The 20,804-nt window shown below is 37.0% G+C and overlaps 1 protein-coding gene across 5 annotated transcripts in view; it reads right to left on the bottom strand.

Annotated features, from left to right (window-relative positions):
* LOC127640348 (GRAM domain-containing protein 4-like) overlaps positions 1 to 20,533 on the bottom strand; it is a 37,243-nt gene extending 16,710 nt beyond the window's left edge. For all 5 annotated transcript variants that reach the window (XM_052122851.1, XM_052122853.1, XM_052122852.1 and 2 more), the window contains exons 1-5: positions 20,243 to 20,533; positions 9,933 to 10,140; positions 7,698 to 7,818; positions 490 to 610; positions 206 to 264 (exon numbers count right to left, since the gene is read on the bottom strand). In XM_052122851.1, the coding sequence (XP_051978811.1) occupies positions 206 to 264; positions 490 to 610; positions 7,698 to 7,818; positions 9,933 to 10,140; positions 20,243 to 20,271 (538 nt within the window). In that variant the 5' untranslated portion in view covers positions 20,272 to 20,533. The remainder of the gene's footprint in view (positions 1 to 205; positions 265 to 489; positions 611 to 7,697; positions 7,819 to 9,932; positions 10,141 to 20,242) is intronic.
* Between the last annotated feature and the right edge of the window lie 271 nt (positions 20,534 to 20,804).

Genomic DNA, 20,804 nt, shown 5'->3' with positions numbered 1-20,804 from the left:
AAAAACCTATACTTGTAAACTACAAATCTGAATATTGTGGGTGTTGGGTGCGAGGGTGCCATAAATTAATAGATTATAAATAAAAAAGTAATTTTTATGAAGTAGGGAATAATTAACTGATTATAGAAATATAAAAATGAATGCAGAAGAAACTAACTGGGTCCCATGAATGCTGTTTTGATAAACAAGTATTTTGGAGATTTACCTGTCCCATTTACAGCTGTAACTTGTGGCTTTGTAGGCGGAGGCGGCGAATCTTCAAGTCTGAATCAAACAGACATCTTGATTAAAAAAGGTAGATTAAATGTATTCCTTATTCTTTAGTATTTTATTCACAGGAAAAATGATAAGGCCTATATTTTTCAAGTTTTTTGTATCTCTTTACTTATAGATGAATAGTATTGGCAAATCTGACAATAGTAATAGATTATATAGAGTTAATTTGTTATATGTAATGTCTATTCTTTGGAAGTGCATCACTTCTCATACCTGGATCTGAGAATTTCATTAATTTTCTGCTCAAGATCGACCCTTTTCGACTTTTCTTTCTCAAGGTCCTGCTTCAGTGTCTCAACATTCATCTCCTCCCGAAGCTTCCGCAGCTCCTCCTCTGTAGGAGATAAACAGAGAAAACAATTCATTTAACTGCATGACTGAAGGACTAAGGAGATTGTTGTTGACTTCAGGAAACTAGGAGGAAGTTAAACATCAATCAGCACTGGTGTGGTTTCAGTGAACAAATCAGCAGCTTCAGGTTCCACGGGGCCGCAGATTTCAAATGTGTAAATATAACGGTTTAGTTTAGCTAAATAATGTTTAGCTAAATAATGACGAATGTAATTACATTCGATAAGAGACATACAACTTGCAATATACTCATTGTGTATGACCACGTCCTTGAAACTGTAAAGTTTTGGGGGTATTTGCAGATTTAGAAGTCAATTCCACCTCATTTATTAAGGAAAAAATGGAGGAAAAAAAGAAAGAAAAAGAGTTGTAAAGCACTATCAAGATATGAATGGGAGAATCAAAATGTGTTTTCACCATTAAGCAGAATGGTTCTGAGCATTTGCACTTGAGCAAGGTTTGGTGCAATAGGATTACAAACCAATCCCTGCACAGATTTCTCTGCACGGTTAAATAAACATACTCAGGACAGAAAACCAAGCCAATGAAATGGCTTTAGTGACGTGACAACGCTTGATGTGGTTCCTGATTTCGAAGCATCACAATGGAAAAAGAGACTGTTGCGTTACCCAGGGTTGCGTTTCCCAAAAGTATCGTTGGCACCAATGGTCTCTACAATCAACTTAAGCTTGCAATTCTTTTGGGAAACGCAGCCCTTTGGGAGTTAGGGATTGTCCTACTATTAAAGGATATTGGCAAGACATTCACACTCTATTAGAAAATATCCTGTAAAATCACTTTACATTTAAATTTGAAACTCTATATCAAGGCAATGTATTGTAAATATGTTTAAAATCCACATTTTATCACACAAATACAATCTGCCTACAGCTCCAGAGAGACTGATTATTGAATATTGGACAAAATGGTTTCGACCAAATAAATTCTATGTGTAGACTGTTCATAAATCTCACCCATCTCGGAGATGACACTAAATTAAGCTCTCACAGGACAAGAAGCTCAACAGAGGAACAATATATTAGGTTTACTCAATATGAGAGAACTTTATGACTCTTGAATCAGACAGACGGGAGAAAAGGATTGTTACAGTTCTAACAAACATCTAGACAGCATGTTTTTTAAAGCATTACTTGCTTCTCTACTCATACATCAATACAAAAGCAACTTTTTCCATCTGCCCTGGATTACATATAGTACAATACGTGCATCAAGGTTACCTGGAACATGAGCCCAATCTCATCAAAAATTCAGCAGTTCCTGAGTCTCCCGCAGAGGTGCTATAGTCATGATAAAGACCCCCTGCTGCTGACTCAAGGGCAGGTGTGAGAGAAGACATCTGAATCTAGATGATCAATGAAGACCCCAGGGGCTCGCACTAAACCCTGAGCTTGCGACGAGAGAGACTGAACAAGGCGTTTCACAATGTTACAACCATAGAGTGAAATTAATATTTACGACCTAATCCAATTCACTATCGCATGATGTTATTCTTGTCTTTACAGCCAGGTCGTATTGTGGAGCATCTAAAGGCTCATGTATACTTAGTTTTTCTGCATTGGATAGCGTATGGTCGACCCGGTTGCCTTTCAAATTATACTCTTTTGACTATGACTGAGTATTGAAACAGATTTCCCCATTCAATTCAGATTCAAAAGCTCTCGATTAATTTTGATTCCAATTTCGATTCATATGGGAATATTTCAATTATAATGTCTCTTTTGCTTACATATGAAAGAAATTACTTTCCAGCAAACACTTAATTATACAGGGGACCTTCTAACTAGGTACATTACAAAAATAAAAATGTTTACTACTTACACTTATTAGTTTTTCATCATGTGTCACATTTTGGCTTTTTAAAAATTATCAAATCCAACTCAATAAACAAATAAGATATATTTCATATATTATGTTTTGTTACACGTTTATTGTTTAATTGCATAATTTGTACTATTTACAAGTATTTACATTGATTTGTTGCACACATGCTAAAACCGGTACTGTCTCTTTAACAAAACTGGCATTTCTGTAAAGAGTCTGCATACATGATTAGAATGTTGAATATTTATTTTTTGTTGCTTTTGATCAAACACTGACTAGAGAACAGAAAGAGCATTAAAGGAGAAGTTATTCTATGAAAAATGGGTCACGTGTATCTCGTCTTAGATGCACGGATCACTGGTGAGTAAAATCTAAACATTAACCAGTTAGTTGCCTAATACAGCCACAACATTAAAACCACCTGCCTAATATTATGTATAAGTCACCTCGTGCAAATAAAACAGTGCCAACCCACATCTCAGAATAGTATTCTGAGATTTTATTCTTCTCACAACAATTGTACAGAGCGGTTATCTGAGTTACCGTAGACTTTGTCGGTTCGAAACAGTCTGGCCATTCTCTGCTGACCTCTCTCATCAACAAGACATTTCAGTCCACAGAACTGCCGCTCATTGGATGTTTTTATTTTTGACACCATTCAAAGTAAATTGCAGAGACTGTTGTGTGTGAAAATCCTAGAAGATCAGCAGTTAACAGAAATACTCACACCAGCCCATCTGGCACCAACAATCATGCCATGGTCCAAATCACTGATACCCACCCACCCCCCCCCCCATTCTGATGGTTGATGTGAACATTAACTGAAGCTCCTGACCCATATCTGCATGATTGTATGCACTGCACCGCTGCCACATGATTGGCTGGTTAGATAATCACATGGATGATTGTTGGTGTCAGATGGGCTGGTTTGAGTATTTCTGGAAAAGAGCAGCTTGGACATCCTGCTATAAATAATGACAGGAAGGTGAGTAAATTATGCATTTTTCGTTTAATCTATTTCTTTAAACAAACATGAAACTATGATAAAATGAAATATTTACAGAAGTCCTAATCTCCTGTTACATGCAGTGCCAGGTGAACGTGGCATTTACATGAATAATCCTTGGGGGAACATATGAGCAATTTGTGAGATTTGCTAGATCTAGATTTGTGCTGTGATTTGAGCACTCTGGTATGCAAACTCTACCTCAGTTTCTATACATGCTTAAATGTGGTGGAAAATCAATGTGCAAGTAGAAAATAATTTTGATTTAGATTTATGCATTTGGCAGACGCTTTTATCCAAAGCGACTTACAGTGCAATTATTACAGGGACAATCCCCCCGGAGCAACCTGGAGTTAAGTGCCTTGCTCAAGGACACAATGGTGGTGGCTGGGTTAGAACCTGTGACCTTCTGATTAACAGCCCTGTGCTTTAGCCACTACGCCACCACCACTCTAATAATTCATGCAATCCTAGCAAAACTCAGTGCCAACAAGACATCTTGTTACAAGGTACAGATGAGACACTAGGCTCCAGTGTCACTAACTGTACATGTAAAGTTAACTAACTGTAAACCAACAACCCTTAAGTCAACAAGAAATGTAATAACGTCCCATTTTTACGTCCCATTGTCAAATAAGAGCTTTTGTCCACCGTCCTCCACTAGAAGCCCTGACTGTTGAGCTTGTGTAAAGCAACCTGTTGAACACAAGTCAACCTATTCTGAATCTGCCAGCGCTCTCTGAGTGAATGACATCCAAACTTGGGCCTCGGTGCATGCTAACTTGCTAAAGAATAAAACGTGAGAAAGGAAAGATGGCAACTAAGGGTCCATCTATGCAAAAGCAATTAAGCGTATAAAAGCCTTTCTAAGCAACTGACAGCATCCTATTCACATCTTTCGCACAATCAGCCTGCTTGTCTTTGCCAAAAAGAGGTTGGATACAATGATGAAGGCTACTTGAAACAATGGTCTATGCTAACTCATCAAGACATACAGCTGCTATATAGTTATATATACAGCAACATTCAATTAACTTGTGTCTTGCTCAAATCATGGGCTAAAATAATTGTTCAGAAGTGCTCTGACTGAAAATAGTTTCAGTGAATTTGAACGTGAATATTCAGAAATCCTGCCGCCTTGAATAATCACAGCATGAATATTAGAGAGTTAAGTCAAACATTAAGGTGAATGCATAATGGAATGGAGGCATTTCTTATATTTATTACTACTGTACATTTGTGTTATTATAGTTACTATGGGCAATCACATCTCTATTGTAAAATCTCGACTACATCTTCCAAAGAGGTCATCAAATGATCCAATGACACTGACATGAGAGAAAATAAAGTATGCAGTACTGTCTTATGACTGCTTTTAATGGCCCCTAGCGAATACAGTACTTACATCTCAAGACAAATTTCAATATTGTTAGGCAAGAATTCTTTTTAACTAAATGTTCAATCAGATATAGAATATAACCAAAAATTCAAGGTTGGGGGGACCAAATCAAAAGGTTTATAAATATGCCATTAAAAACCCACATTATTGCACCAATAATCTGAATATTACATATCAAATTTCACCTCAATAGAAACTCAAGCCCTATGTGCGATCTATTTGCCATGATGAAAACATTATTCATCAGGTTTTGCCTTTTTTCTAAGCACTGCGGCTTCTGTTGTGTAACAAACTATTAATAAGCCTAGTCTGCTTTTATGGGCAGCAACAGTTTGATGGTCCTGGTCTGACCTTTTGCTGCTCTCCAGTACTGCAGTGCTTTGGGGCAATGTGCACACACGCATACTAATACAAACACAGAATCAAAAAATAGACCAGATACCCCCAGTTTCTTAATACATAACTAACATATAGTTAAATACAGTATAATTTGGCAAACAAGATATTATTATGCTGCAACAGGTTGGGGAAAAAACAAATCAGGAGGCAGAGAAAAGAAATATTACAGAAATACTGGCTAGTGTTATTATTGTTAAACAAATGCAAATGGAAATAAAACACATATTTGAAAACTAAAACATTAGTAAAATGGCATGAATCCCAAACAAACAAAAATAAATGAATTTAATTTATTTAAATAAAATTGAACCCTGTTAAACATATAACTAAACTAAAAACTAGTTGAAATGAAAAAATAAACCCTGAATTACTTACAGGATGTTGTATATGTGTGTGTACGTTTTGACCCCAATGGAGGGGTCTAATCTCCGCCTCCAAGAGCCACACTAATAGAAAAGTGGTACAGGTCACACAGATCAGCCGTATACATGGTGGGTTTATCACTGCAAGGACAGCTGAGGTTGTGCGAGTCCTAATGAGAGTGATCTCACACTACTGCACAGGGTGATAAACTGACAGACAAGCTGAGTGAACAGCCATTTAAACCGTGATATATTGCAGGTCTGGAGCCCAGAGAGGTAGACTCGCCTTTTTTCCTGGCTGTTTTTTCCAAATTCAAAAGACATCATCATCAAATGTAACCTTCTTGTATTAGGCAATCCAAGCATGCACTACAATTTGCTCAATGAAATAAATCATCCAAGGCGGCGGATGTGAAATGTCTATTATAACGATACTGGTATTATACAAAGTATCACTAAAAATAGCTTAATATTTAAAAAAGAACTATTATGGCTAATGTTGTGTGTGCCATATATTTTTGGTGCTTATTGGAGTATTGATTTGTTAGCAACAACAACCGCTGGATTCAGCAACTGTAAAGCCAAGCATACTTTACGCAAGCACGCGGACACAGACGAGGGTGCTTGGCCACACACTGTTAACGCACAGTCCGTTTGAACATACTGCATAGGTGCAGTATGTAAGATTCAGAAGCCCTTGTTACTAATGACACCTGTGGCCGTTAAGTGAACTGCAGCCAGCTGCCTGTTGCTCGTGCTCACACTCCATAAGGACGTCAGCCAAAACAATGACATAAAGTACAAAGAGGCTGAATGTGATTCTGCTGACAGATGAGGTAGCATAATTAAAATTACACAGTAAGGATTGTTTTACTACAAACTTTGAGACAGTATATTATATTTCACTCTCCAGTGCTGGAACAGGTCTAAAACAAAGTGTGGATATAGATCTGACTATGAGACTGTAGTTTGAAGTAATCACTTTTCTTTGCATGATACATCAGCTATCGTATAAATGTCAATGTCGGCATTAGCTAGCTAGCCAGCTGTTGCTGATACTTCAAAGTCTGCCGTGATTCGATTTAGATTTGATTAGACTCAGGACCCAGCGATCGATATTCCGAAATTATTTGCCTATTGTTTTACAAATAAATATGTTGCCGTTGTCAAGACGTTTCACATGAAGATTAAACTGCTCCATGGTACTTTGAAATTCTCATGTAAAATTAAATTGGTTTGCATGCGCATCGATGGAAGCCGCGTTTTGTGTTTTGTTAACTGCGTTTGTCTCGAGAGCTCGCGTTTTAAGGAGCGCACGGTTGACGCACGTGCACTGATCCTGTCACACGGTAAGCTCGGTTGATGCGAGCATGGATAGCAGAGCACAATTGGGCTTCACAGACTCTGTGCACATCCTTGTCTCACATGAAAAGCGTCTTTACTGCTCATAAAATTAAATAAATTAAATAAGGTTGCTTCATCACCTGACGGAAATGCGTACAGACGTGGCTGACATGAGAGTATTCAAATAACGGTGCATCTTAAAAAAAAATTATATCGATATTTACGCGTTGTATCGATAACAATGGATCATTGGTTATTGGATCGATGCATCGATCCAGATTGACGGATCGTTACACCCCTAGTACTAAAGACGCTACATGCTGAAACAAACAGTGAGGCACTGCACAATATCAAAGACATCAGTGTGTAACAACAATTAAGCTCCAATTAAAAAATTAAGCTCCAATTAAAAAATCCACAGACGAGAGTGCATCCTGTGTGAACAGCCCTTTAAAAGGCAGTAGGCAGCAAGGCAGATCAACATTTTGGAATTGAGCTTTTAATACAATGACTCACAAATTATAATGGTGCCATAATTGTGTATGAAATCCCACAGAAAATAACAGCATAACAGCAATAGCTGGATAACTGAAATTAGCAACAGAACCACGAATCAGCAAGAAGATCTTTATCAAGACAGCTGTAAATAATTATTTAGGACAAAAGTAATAAAGAATGAAAAATAGGGATGCAACAAAAACTTTTCTTGGTTACTTACGTAGGAAGTGCTTTTCCAGTAAGGCTATCTCCAGATGACCTTTGACCTCATTGAGTCGGTCAGTTTCGCACCTCTGGTAGTCCTGGATGGCAGTAGACATGGTCAGAGTCCCTGAACCAGCCTGTATAAAGTCAGTAAGAGCAATTACAAAAGCTTAATTTCCTACCTTATGAACAGAGATAACTGCTTAGGCTGCAGGACATGAATGACTGACAGCAAACATCTAAACAATTAGATTGCTGTTGAAGTTAATAAGCAATATCAAAACAATAGTCTAGTAGTGGATATTCTCAATACAATCCAACAATTTACAGAATATGGTCACCACATTATGGTCTACTTAGTCTAATAAATGAGCATCCATTAGAGTCCATAAATAAGTGCTGTTCCATACACATTACAAATCTGTGAATCCAGCCTGCTAGAGACATAACAGCATTGCCTTTTCGGAAGTCCAGGTCGAATAGGATTCAACAAAACATGGCTCTAGTCATCAATTGAACGCTATTGTGGCTTTTGTAACCATGGCAACCAGCTCATAAGCTTGCAGAGACAAAGCAGAACTCCTAGGTGAGCTTTCCTGTCTTTATCGAATTATAACCAGCAAATGAAATTTACTTGACAACATGCTTAGACACGGCTGCCTCAGATAAAAACACTTTAATAACATTATTTTGACTAAGCAAGGTTTCAGATAATTTCTTCTCTTTTAAAAAATGATAGTTCACCCAAAAATTTTAATTCTGTCATTATATATTCATCCTCATGTTGTTCCAAACCCATGTGATTCTAGAAAAAACACAAAAAAGGTAAATATTGTTTCAATAGTATCCTTAATGCTTTTTCAATCTCTAAAATGAAAAAAAGGCACCTGGTACTATATTCCAGGTCATCATAAACCAAACGATTGCTTTGTGTGAGGAACAGAAATGAAGGTCCTTATTCACTTCTCCTGAAATGGACTACAACATTTTTATGAACTACAGATGTGGCATGTAGATGCCATATGTCATTTATTTATTCGACAAAACCTTTTTACTTTTATTATAGTGAAAACTGCAGCCAGGATTTTCTTTAAAAGAAATCCGCTTTTGTGTTCCATGAAAGAAATAAAATCATAAGGGGAACGGCATGAGGTTGAGTACATGATGACACTTTTATAATATTATTATTGAGTGAACTATCCCTTTAACATTCATCTAAAACATTATACAAAGGTCAATGCTGAACACAGTGTGCCCTTCTGGAATGAACAGAGACAGAAAAAGAGCCACTGCAGCTACAAAAAGTATTTTTTTTAAGATTTTCCCCTAGAAATAGTTTTTGTGGACAACAGAACGCAATTTCAGCTACAACAACAGTAAGAGGTCATTACAGAAAGAAATTCAGTGAACCAAATGGATGTTTTGGCTGAAATTCCATTGGGAATTTGGCTGTCTGCCTCTTAATGCAATGCAAAGCGCTTTAAATTTAGGCTACTAAAAGTAGGCTAGAACCTGCTTGAAAGAAATGGGCAACATGTTTATTTTTTATATGACACTACACTACAACTATCTGTCAAAATTTTCATAAAACATTCCAGGACAAGAACATTCCAGATTAAATACATTCACAAGTACCTTTCTAAGAGTACCTTAGTTTGTATAAACAAAAAATTGCATTAGCCGGTACAGTACACATACATTGGAAGTATATGGGGCAACCATATCATGGTTGTGAGTCACATCGTCCCCTGGACTGGAATTTGTCTATCCACACTAAATGTGAAAGTGCTGCATGACACAGCACAATCACAACCACAACCACTCATAAGATATTTGATGTTTAATATACAGTTATGTGGAGCAAGAATTTGGACCAGTGAGATTTCTCTGTGGGTGGGGCTCCCCAGCACTACATAACAGAAACCAAGAAATTGACAAAATATCCTGTTGCTCGTAGCATCAAAAACATGGACTTACATGAAGAAATATATTTTATTGTTTATTGTATCACATACGGTTGAATGTAGTGTCAAAAAAAAAATTTTTGTTTTTATAAACGGAGTATCTGAATTTCACTTAAAGCTGGTTTAAGGTGTTAAGAAAATGTTGAAATATAGGACAACTATTTCAAAATGGCCCTTACATAATCATATCAGCATTTTAGACATGTCTAGAGAGAAATAAAACAGCACTAAAGCACAACATACATTTTTTTTTTTTGCATTTTCAGAGATGAAGGAACATCACTTACAGGGTCTCGCAACTCCTCCGAGTCTTTGATGGATCCCCGCTGTTTCACCGGGACGTCGTCATTACATTCGTTGTCAGATGCGTTGGGAGACTCAGCAAGGTCCAAGAACTCATCTCGCTTGGGTCCTCTGAACCTTATCTTATCCAATCGCTTTAGCATATTCAACACAGAGATCTGTGTTTTTATCTTAACATGGCGGGTGGCAACCCTGTGGGGACAAGAGATGCTACTAAGTCATCGTGTTGACAATAAATGGTGCAGCAACGAAGAAATATTATAATTGCATAATATACTGCATGTCTTGTTAAATATCATCAAGGCAAGCACTGACTGGAAGAAACCCTTTGTTTAGGCCAAAGCTTCTCTTAACTAGATCTGCACACTGCAAATGCTTGCACCTGAGCATTATAGTTCTGCTTTTTAAAATGTATTTTTACATCTTGGTTACACATGCTGAATATGGAAAGTAGGACGATAAGTCATGATTACGAAATGTGAGATATAAAATTTATGATTTCTAGCAAACAAATATTCGTACAAATATTGCACAGGGTAGAATAATATTAATGGTCCTATTTAAATATCAAATATTAACTAATTAAATATATGACAAAGTCAACCATTCTGAGCAAAGGGAGTTTGATAAAGAATAATGTGCATCTTACATGCACACTCTTGCACAAGAATAGTCTCTCTGAAATGGGTACGGAGGTCTGTCGGCTGTAGAAGAATTGCAGAGTAAATGGAACACACTGTGAGAACTTGTTACAATATCAGACAGATCAGCTGATGTCAGACTAGTGTGAGATTAGTCCAGCAGCCATGCTCTGCTCAGTATGTGGGTCAGGGGTAGAGGCCCCCAAACTTCATAGCAAGAACATTTTCCAATGTGATTTTTTTTATATAATTTTAGTGGTGGTGTATTAATTTGTGTGCTCCAACTGGAAGACAGTTTGTCATGTGAACATGTCATAATAAAATATTGTGCACTTTCTCTGGATTGCATTTCTGCAAATTTCTTCAAAAACCCTTTGTGCATTTTAGAATCTCCGGCAATTTGGAGACTAAAACACTTGCACAGCTTTGCAACATGTGACAGGATTATATGTTTGAAAGACCTTCAAAATCACTCTAAAAAAAACAAAGACTCACAGTGGGCTACAAAGAAAAGGCTTGTTAGTGTTCCAAACTCTGAATTCCCTGCAGTTAGTTGACCTTACAGAAAACAAAACAGGCCTGGAAACAAAATGACTGTATGCGTGCCTTGACACTCAAAACCTCCAAAAGGGTTCTAATTTCACCTCCAGAGCATGGACAACATGCTGTACATGATAATGACAGAACTGAGGGTTTTGCGCCAACCTTCTTGCTTCTAAGCTGCCTGAACTTGGCATCCTGTGATTGGAAAGGGACTTGACAATGAGCAGAAATTTCAGGCAGTTCGTTGACAGGCTTTCTCTTGAGGCAAAAGGAAAGGTCTCAACGGATGGTATTTATAACCCTTGTCCAGAGTTGTCAGATTTATGTTTAATAATGATCGCAATGATGTTTTACAAGACATGGTGAGTGTGTGTTAAACATCAAATCTAATCATGTCCTCTTGCTATATATAAATTCAAAAGAAAAAAAGGTTTTATTGCGCAAAGTGATACTACAAATCAGGCCTATAGTCAAATTAAACATCCACTATTTTCCATAGTGTAAGAAAATGCCTTCTTTAAAGGGACAGTTCACTCAAAAATGAAACCTGATGTGACAAGTCTTAAAGGGATAGTTCTCCCAAAAATTTAAATTCTCACATAATTTGCTGTGTATGACTTTCTTTCTTCTGCAGAACACAAATAATGAATTTTAGAAGAATATTTTAGCTCTGTAGGTCCATATATATAATACGAATAATAAAGTGAATGGGTGCCAACATTTTGACACTCCAAAAAGCAAATAAAAGCATCATAAAAGTAATCCGTAAGACTCCAGTGGTTTAACCAAAGTCTTCAGAAGTGATGTGATCGGTTTGGGTCAGAATCAAACAGATATTTAAGTCCTTGTTTACTTGAAATTCTTCTCCTTGCCCAGTAGGGGGCGATATGCATTAAGAATGTAAATTACCAAAAACACAAGAAGAATTTCAAAGTGCAAGTAAAATTTATCATAAGAAAGGATTTAAATATTGATCTGTTTCTCGCCCACACCTATCATATCACTTCTGAAGACATCTGGATTATGATACATGCTGACTATGTGATTTTGGACCATAAAAAATTTGAGTTCAGCAGATTAAAGAAAATCATCTGGGATGGCATAAGGGTAATATGATGAAATAATTTTATTTTTGGTTGAACTATTCCTTTAAGGCACCAGATTTGATTGTGCATAAATGCAAATGAGATTTAGGAGATCATTTTGATCAACTGACCAATTCAATTTTGGTCTGTTCTTCATAGAACAGCCTGTGCAATGTCGATGTCAGCCTGTGCAATTATATGACGGCAAATGCTGCGATTTTATTAAATAAATAAGTGCATGTGTGGACGTGACAGCCCATTCTCTCTGAGAGCTGTTTGCCCATTTTCTACATCGCTAATAAAGATGACCAGTCAGTCTCAGTTTAGGGAGTGGAACGTGTGGTCATGTCATGTGAGTTTCCTGTGTTCAGCGTGGAATCAGGTGAAGATGGATGCCGAGCAGACCGACAATTAACTGGTGGTCAGAAAAAATAACACAGAAACACAGATCACGGCTTGGCAATATGTCTTTAGTTCATCAATAATTCAAGTTAATTTAATACTGACACAAAACTCTGTGCGGTCAGAGCCGCTTCAACCAGTCGTGAAGCGGCTCTGTGCGGTCAGAGCCACTTTAACCAGTCGCGGAAGAGACCCAATCAGAGCGGGAGCCAATACCGGGAGAGATTTAAAGTTCCGCCGGGTGATGCGCACTCTAACACGGAGATGCTCATCTCTCACCCCCACTGTCTGCAGCTTGCAATGTGTAGCATCATTGATGAGATCATAATAAGATCAATCTTACAGTATATGAAAAATAATGTTAAAATTACAACAACAATAAAATGTGTGTGTGTAATATATATAAATACACACACACACACACACACACACACACACACACACACACAACAACAGTTTTAGTGGTTTGAGTGAACCACACTTTTATGTCCAGTTTCCTTTTTAAAAGATTTTCTACAAAGTACATGTTACATTCTGATTAAATGTCCCTGTTTTTTGGACAATCTTATTTTCGTGAACATTTGTGTTCTTATTTATTGTTCTATTTTATTTAGGTGTAATATTGAGAAAATAACAAGTTTGCAGTAATGCAAAGATATTATTTAATTTTGTAAAAATATTTTAATTTGAAAACAATGTGCATTTATAGTTTTTGCTAGTTTGTATGTTTGAGTTGAAAAATACACATTTCAGCATTATCAGTAATCTATTTGTGCATTTTCCTTGATAACCAAGCAAGTTTACTCATGATACCATTTGTTTATTATATCGCAATATGACATTTTCCCCAAATCGTGCAGCCCTAACTTAAAGGAATGTTATGAGTTCAAAAGCTAAGCTCAGTCGGAAGCATTTGTGGCATAATGTTGATTACCATATAATCAAAAACAGACAAACTGGTTAAACTGAACAACTGCTAGCTGCCTTGAGACGTCACACAGGTCACATAAACAACAACACATAGAGACTGTATCAACTAGATATCTCATACAGACTGTCTGTTCCTCGAACTACCAAACACAAAACTCTCCCTAAATCATTTAGAAAAAAATTGATTATGGTCAAACTTGAACAAAACAAACAACTTGACGATAAACATCATATAAAAATAGGGCTACTAAACATTAGATCGCTTTCTTCCAAAGCACTAATTGTAAATTAATTTATTACAGATCATAGTTTAGATGAGCTCTGTTTGAACGAAACCTGACCTAAACCAGATTAATATATTAGTTTATATGAATCTGCTCCCCCAGGTTATTGTTATAAACACGAGCCTCATCTGAAGGGTCGAGGAGGAGGTGTGCTACAATCAGTGAAGTTTTTGCCGTTACTCAGAGGACAGGATATAAATTTAAGTCTTTTGACCTAATAATGCTTAATGTGACACCATCAGATATAAATAAAAAACGATGTCGTCTTTTACCCTTGCTACAGTTTATAGATCACCCGGGACTTATTCTGATTTCCTTGGTGAATTTGCTATTTTTTTTATCAGATCTTGTAGTTACTGTTGATAGAGCTTTAATTGTTGGTGACTTCAACATTCATGTAGATAATACAATCATCATAATCATATGCTAGATTTAATTCTGTCATATGGAGTTGATGTTGATAATATAGAAATTCTGCCGCAGAGTGATGACATCTCGTATCATTACCTCGTCTCTTGTATGCTGCGATTAGCTAATATTACTCAATCTACACCACGCTATCGTTCAGGTAGAACTATTCTTTTGACCACTAAAGATATCTTCCCTAATAATCTTCCATATCCATCTCATACACTCATTAAACCCCAAAGCATAGAAGAACTTGATGAAATAACAGAAAATATAAAAACGGTTATTTCTAGCACTCTTGATATTGTCGCACCCCTTTGAATAAAGAAAATGAAAGAAAAACGCCTTGCACCATGATACAATGATCACACTCGTGCTCTCAAGAGAGCAGCTAGGAAATGGAGTGCAAGTGGAAGAATACAAAATTAGAGGTATTTCACGGTGCATGGAAGGATAGTGTATGTAGCTACAGAAAGGCACTAAAAGCTGCCAGGTCCGCATATTTTAATACACTAATAGAAAATAATAACAACAATCCTAGGTGTTTATTTAGTACTGTTGCTAAATTGATTAGGAATAAAGCCTCAACTGAACCAGATATTACGTCGCAGCACAAGAGTAATGATTTCTTTAATGATAAAATTGAAATAATAAGAAATAAAATTGGAATTATGCCATCATCTGTCATAGCACCTCAGAAAACAGTGTCTCATTATTTTCCTTACGTGAAACTTCAATCCTTCGCTGTCATAGGTAATGAAGAGCTAACAAAACTTAACGAATCATCAAAAGCCACAACATGTCTGTTAGATCCAATACCAACCAAGCTCTTCAAAGAGGTATCTCCTGTAATCTCAGAACCTCTTCTTAATATCATTAACTCCTCGCTATGCTTAGGACGTGTCCCAAGAAACTTTAAAATGATAGTTAAAGTAAGAAGCCACAACTTGTTAAGAAGCCACAACTTGATCCTAAAGAACTGGCTAATTATAGGCCGATTTCAAATCTCCCGTTTATGTCGAAAATACAATAAAAGGTAGTATCCTCCCAAATATGTTAATTTCTGCAGAGAAATAGTATATATGAACAATTTTGTCAGGATTTAGGCTTCATTATAGTACAGAGACTGCACTTATCAGAGTTACAAATAACTTTCTCTTATCATCTGATCGCAGCTGCATTTCACTTTTAGTGCTTTTAGATCTTAGTGCTACATTCAACACAATAGATCACGGCATTCTCTTGAATAGGCTGGAGAATTATGTTGGCATTTGTGGAGTTGCATTAGCATGGTTTAGGTCCAATTTAGCAGACCACTACCACTTTGTCTATGTAAATGAGGAATTGTCAAACCAAACAAAAGTAAAATATAGAGTGCCACAGGGATCAGTTTTAGGGCCTCTGCTTTTCACCTTGTATATGCTTACCCTGGGAGATATTATCAGGAATCATGGAATAAGTTTCCACTGTTATGCCGACGATACCAAACTTTATATTTCTTAAAAACTTGATGAGATTTCACAATTCTCCAAAGTAGCAGATTGTATCAATGAAATTAAAGATTGGATGGCCAGAAATTTCCTTCAACTCAATTCCGACAAAACAGAAATACTAATTATTACCAAAAACCACTAAAAATAAGCCGATAAAATAAAATTTGACTTCGATGGATGTACCGTTTTATCATCTTCAACAGTGAAGAACTTGGTGTTATATTTGATATCAATCTGTCCTTTGAAAATCAAATGACCAATGTTTGTAGAACAGCATTCTTCCACCTAAGAAATATGGTAAATTAAGACACATGCTCTGTTGCTGATGCCAAAAAACTAATTCATGCATTCATGACCTCAAGACTAGATTATTGTAATGCATTACTGGGAGGATGTCCAGCAAGATCAATAAATAAACTTCAATTTGTTCAAAATGCAGCAGCCAGATTGCTGACGAAAACCAAGAAATATGATCATATTAGCCCCATTTTATCATCGTTACATTGGCTACCTGTTGAATTTCGTACACATTTTAAAATTCTGGTAACTATGTACAAAGTTTTAAATGGTCTAGCTCCTCAGTACTTAATTGACCTTCTACCACGCTATATTCCATCACGTTCATTACAATCGCAAATTTCTGGCATTTTAATTATTCCAAAAATATCAAAATCCACAAAAGGAGGTAGATCCTTTTCATATTTGGCTAAACTATGAAATAATCTCCCTAACACAGTTCGAGATGCAGACACACTCATTCAGTTTAAGACTCATCTATTTAGCCAGGCATACACCTAATTTATCCATCAACTCACAATAAGGCTGCTTTAGTTAGGTGTGCCAGAGCCAGAAACAGTGATCGTGATCTATAATGCTGCAATAAATTGAACGGCATCTATACTAATATTTATTTTATTTGTTTCCCTGTCTCAACCTCGGGACTCCTATCCTGAGGTCACCAGAACCGGCTGGATCCAGCTCCACTCCTGCTTCGTGTTGGAATCCACTGCTACATGTCTCTGTGTGATGATGACTAATAGCAGCTGGTGCCAGCCAAACATCACTTCAGTCTATTACGATGGACTTCAGAGGATGAACTGATGCCAACTCCAACCATAAGACATGGGATACTTTATATGCCACTGCCTGAACCTTGGACTTAGGACAGACCCCACCACAAATACCATCCAGGTTGAACTGCAATGCACCTCACTGATCTCTGCCTGCATCATCTCGGTCTATTGATGGACTACGCTCTTGAAATGGAATAAATAGACTATCAATTGCCAACAAAACCCTTCATCAGCCAACCAACAAGGACAATTGCATCTATGTGAACTTCTGCAGTTATTCTAGGATGGACTTCAATGACATTAGTTATTAATCTTACAGTTCATAAAAAATCTTTGTTTAAACACTGACCCTTAACACTTACTAAGTTCAATAATTTTAAACCATGAATTTAATTATACATAAGTAATATTGACATTATATTCATGATGTTAGCCAGAGGGGAACTGGCCCCCACAGTCAGTCTGGTTTCTCCCAAGGTTATTTTTCCCCATTAACCAACATCTTATCGAGTTTTGTGTTCCTTGCCACAGTCGCCTTCGGCTTGCTCACTGGGGTTATAAATACAATTATTATTTAATTACTTATTTTTAAACACAAATCGCAATCGTATTTTATCAAACTACACAATGACTTCAAGACATTATAGATATTAAATTTGTATCTTCTGTTAATGCATGATCTTCTGTAAAGCTGCTTTGAAACAATGCGTGTTGTGAAAGGCACTATACAAATAAAAATGACTTGACATGTAAAATGATTATGACTCGTCCCTTGTTTATTTAAAAGAAACTTAAAAAGTACAAATTGCAGTTACATTAAAGAGATCATGACATGCGTTTTTATCATTTTAATATGTCCCTTGAGGTTAACTTAGAATAGAAGTAAAAAAATAAATAAAATTATTTATTTGTAAAACGTAATTTTCCACCTCATTCTGACCCTCTGTCAGAAACACTCTGTTTTGGTGCTGCTTCTCCTTTAAGATTTGACAGTAAACTCCCACTGTTCTGATTTGCTCTCTGCTCTTGATTGACCTGCTCTTTCATTGTCATCTCACTGCTCACCGCTACTGGGTGGGGCTACAGAAGTGATATAGTAAAGTAGGCGTTGATGTGTTGTCGAAGGTGGTTAGATGCAAATGTCTAACACAGTGTGACATCACAATGTGGAGGAAGTAGAGAACGAGTCGTTTTGGCAGCTTGGGTTCAACAAATGCTCATTTTGCAGTGAACAGGTTTTGAGCTCTGAATTTTACAGTATGCTTTTATAGTATATGTTTTAAAGTCTTTTTTCTCTCTCCCCAATTTGGAATGCCCAATTCCCAATGCGCTCTAGATCCTTGTAGTGGCGTAGTGACTCGCCTCAATCCAGGTGGCGGAGGACGAATCTCATTTGCTTCCGCGTCTAAGACCGTCAATCCATGCATCTTATTACGTGGCTTGTTGAGCGCATTACCAATCTCGATGGGCACCCACAGAGATCGAGAACCACACATTATAGCGACCACAAGGAGGTTACTCCATGTGACTCTACCCTCCCTAATAGCAACCAGGCCAATTTGGTTGCTTAGGAGACCATGTCTTTACTCGCTGAGCTACCCCAGCTCCTGGCCTCTTTTATGTTAAAAGATCAAGGAAAATGTGATTCCTCATTTCATGACCCCTTTAAGACACTTACAAGGGGAATAAATGGGGCCAGTCCATTAACATTAAAATTCACAATATTTCAAATATCCAAAAAGACATAAACGTTATATGTTAACATGATTTTAGTATGATAAAATCACTTACTAACTTTATCTGTGTAAAGTGAAATCCAATACCCCATTGTACATTACAAGGTTTACGGGCGTTACGTCGTCATGACGCCTAAACTGATATATTGGATATAACTACACAGATAAGGTCCGTAAGTGATTTAATCATACTAATATCATGTAAACACATATAATGTTTAAATCTTGTGGGCTGTGGCTATTCTATACTTTTGAAACACTGTGTATTTTAATGTTTATGCAATGGCCCCATTCACTTCCATTGTAAGGGCTATACTGTACATTTTACATTGTACATTTTTGCTTTTATTATTATTATTATTATTAAGAGTGTGCAAGGCAAGACTTACTGAACTCATAACATTTCTTTAATTCACTAAATTATAATTGAATAAATTAAACAGATGTTTTATTTTCTAAAATTGTGGCTAAATAAGAATATCTATTATTGCAACATTTGCTCTTTTGTCTTGCAGAAAATGACATTAATATATGCCTGAAAATGTGTGAATCTCATAACCATGAATTGCTCCACCCAACAAGGTACATATGTTAACAACATAAACAACTTGTAAGCTTACAACAAAAAGAAAACAGAAATCCCCACACAGAAAACTCAGCCCTTCTGTTCTATATAATTTATATTCTAAACACCATTCTATGTCAAGTCACAATTTTCATGACATAACCTACTTCTATATTTATACCCATTACAATTACATCATAGATAAACACCATGGCTACCACAACTAATTTCTCTACTGACTCTTTCGGGCGACACCCCTTTCACTCTCCCCGACTCAAACAATGAGTTCAGCGGTCAGACTGCTCCTCTGTTCTCCGTTCCAATGACTGCTCTACAATCTATCCTCCGACATGACATTGTAACAGACATCTCTTTTCTCCCACACTCTTTCCAAACACAGCTAGCACGCCCCTATTTGTCATTCTCTCTGCAGCCTATTATTTCCAGAATGTTAGCAATGATTTGCGAACCTATTTTTTTATTATTATTTCATGATGCATTACAATTCACGCAATCATCTTCAGACAAAAACGTTTCATTTCCGAGCCTTGTGGTCCAGCGTTTCGCAGCTTCATTTTGCCATGTGTTCTTGGGAGCGATCGGTGGTTAAAGTTGGATCTCATTAATAATATACATCGAGGGTTGACGCCATCAATACATGCGCGCGATTGATGCCTTGACCTAAAAAGTCACTCGTCACTACAAAACGGCTTATATATCGATACAATTATCACGCAAGAGGCTCTGCAATACCTTGTAGAATGGCGGCTTTTGTATGCCTGCAAGCATGTTACAATCGTTTTCTTACCTCGTCTTTCTTGGCGCGACGCTGTGCAATTGGATGATTGTCACATTAAGCCACCTAATCTATTTGGCAAATATGCCGTGAAATAAACACAACAATATCAAACAAAGAGCAGCTCTTTTGAGAAACTGTGTTGCTGTGGTAAACTTGGTGAAACTACAAACAACGATTTTGCACTTTTGCTTTCTCGCGCGGTATAATGAGTTTGAGAATTCGAAGCAACAATGTTCGATACAATGTAACAAAAGCTTCATACATTGTAACACGCGCCCCGCCCGCCACGGGATTAACAGTCAGAAAGGGATACAAGTACAAAGTTTCTCACCCACCTTGCACGGAATTCGTAATAGAGTTTCATTAACAGGAAGGCATGAATATTCGAGCTTCGCCCCTCTCTCTCCACCACCTTCTGTTAGCAGCAGCTCGACGAGAAACCCTCCGTAATACCGCTTTCAGTGAGCCCGAACCAAACCATTGATCTATCAATGCGATTCCTAGACCTGTCAAATAATATTTCCAGCGGAATGGTGGATAAAAACGGCATGCAAACGGCACATTATCATTTGCGGTCCGTTTCAATCTGTTGTTGATATCCAGCTAGACTCACTTCACACACACCAGGAAATTTCGTCAATGACAGCGACAGACGCTCTTAAAGGGGCCGATAACTGACAGTCGTCTTGTTTTCAGTCGACCAACTATACTCAAGAAATTGTTCTGATGAATAAAGTAAAATCCAAATGGACGTCTTCTTTGGCTAGGCTATATTAAAAAAATAAAAAAAATTAGAGCAACAACCGACCTAGTTTCAACAAGTGAGGTGGACATTAATCCCATAACACTCTAAATCCATGCTTAAAGTTTACACGACATATAAATACAAGGTTGAAA

This window comes from Xyrauchen texanus, chromosome 49 (assembly GCF_025860055.1).
Source record: "Xyrauchen texanus isolate HMW12.3.18 chromosome 49, RBS_HiC_50CHRs, whole genome shotgun sequence".
NCBI lineage: Eukaryota > Metazoa > Chordata > Actinopteri > Cypriniformes > Catostomidae > Xyrauchen > Xyrauchen texanus.
The sequence above is the reverse complement of the archived record's forward strand: the minus strand, read 5'-3'. Positions and strand labels throughout refer to the sequence as shown.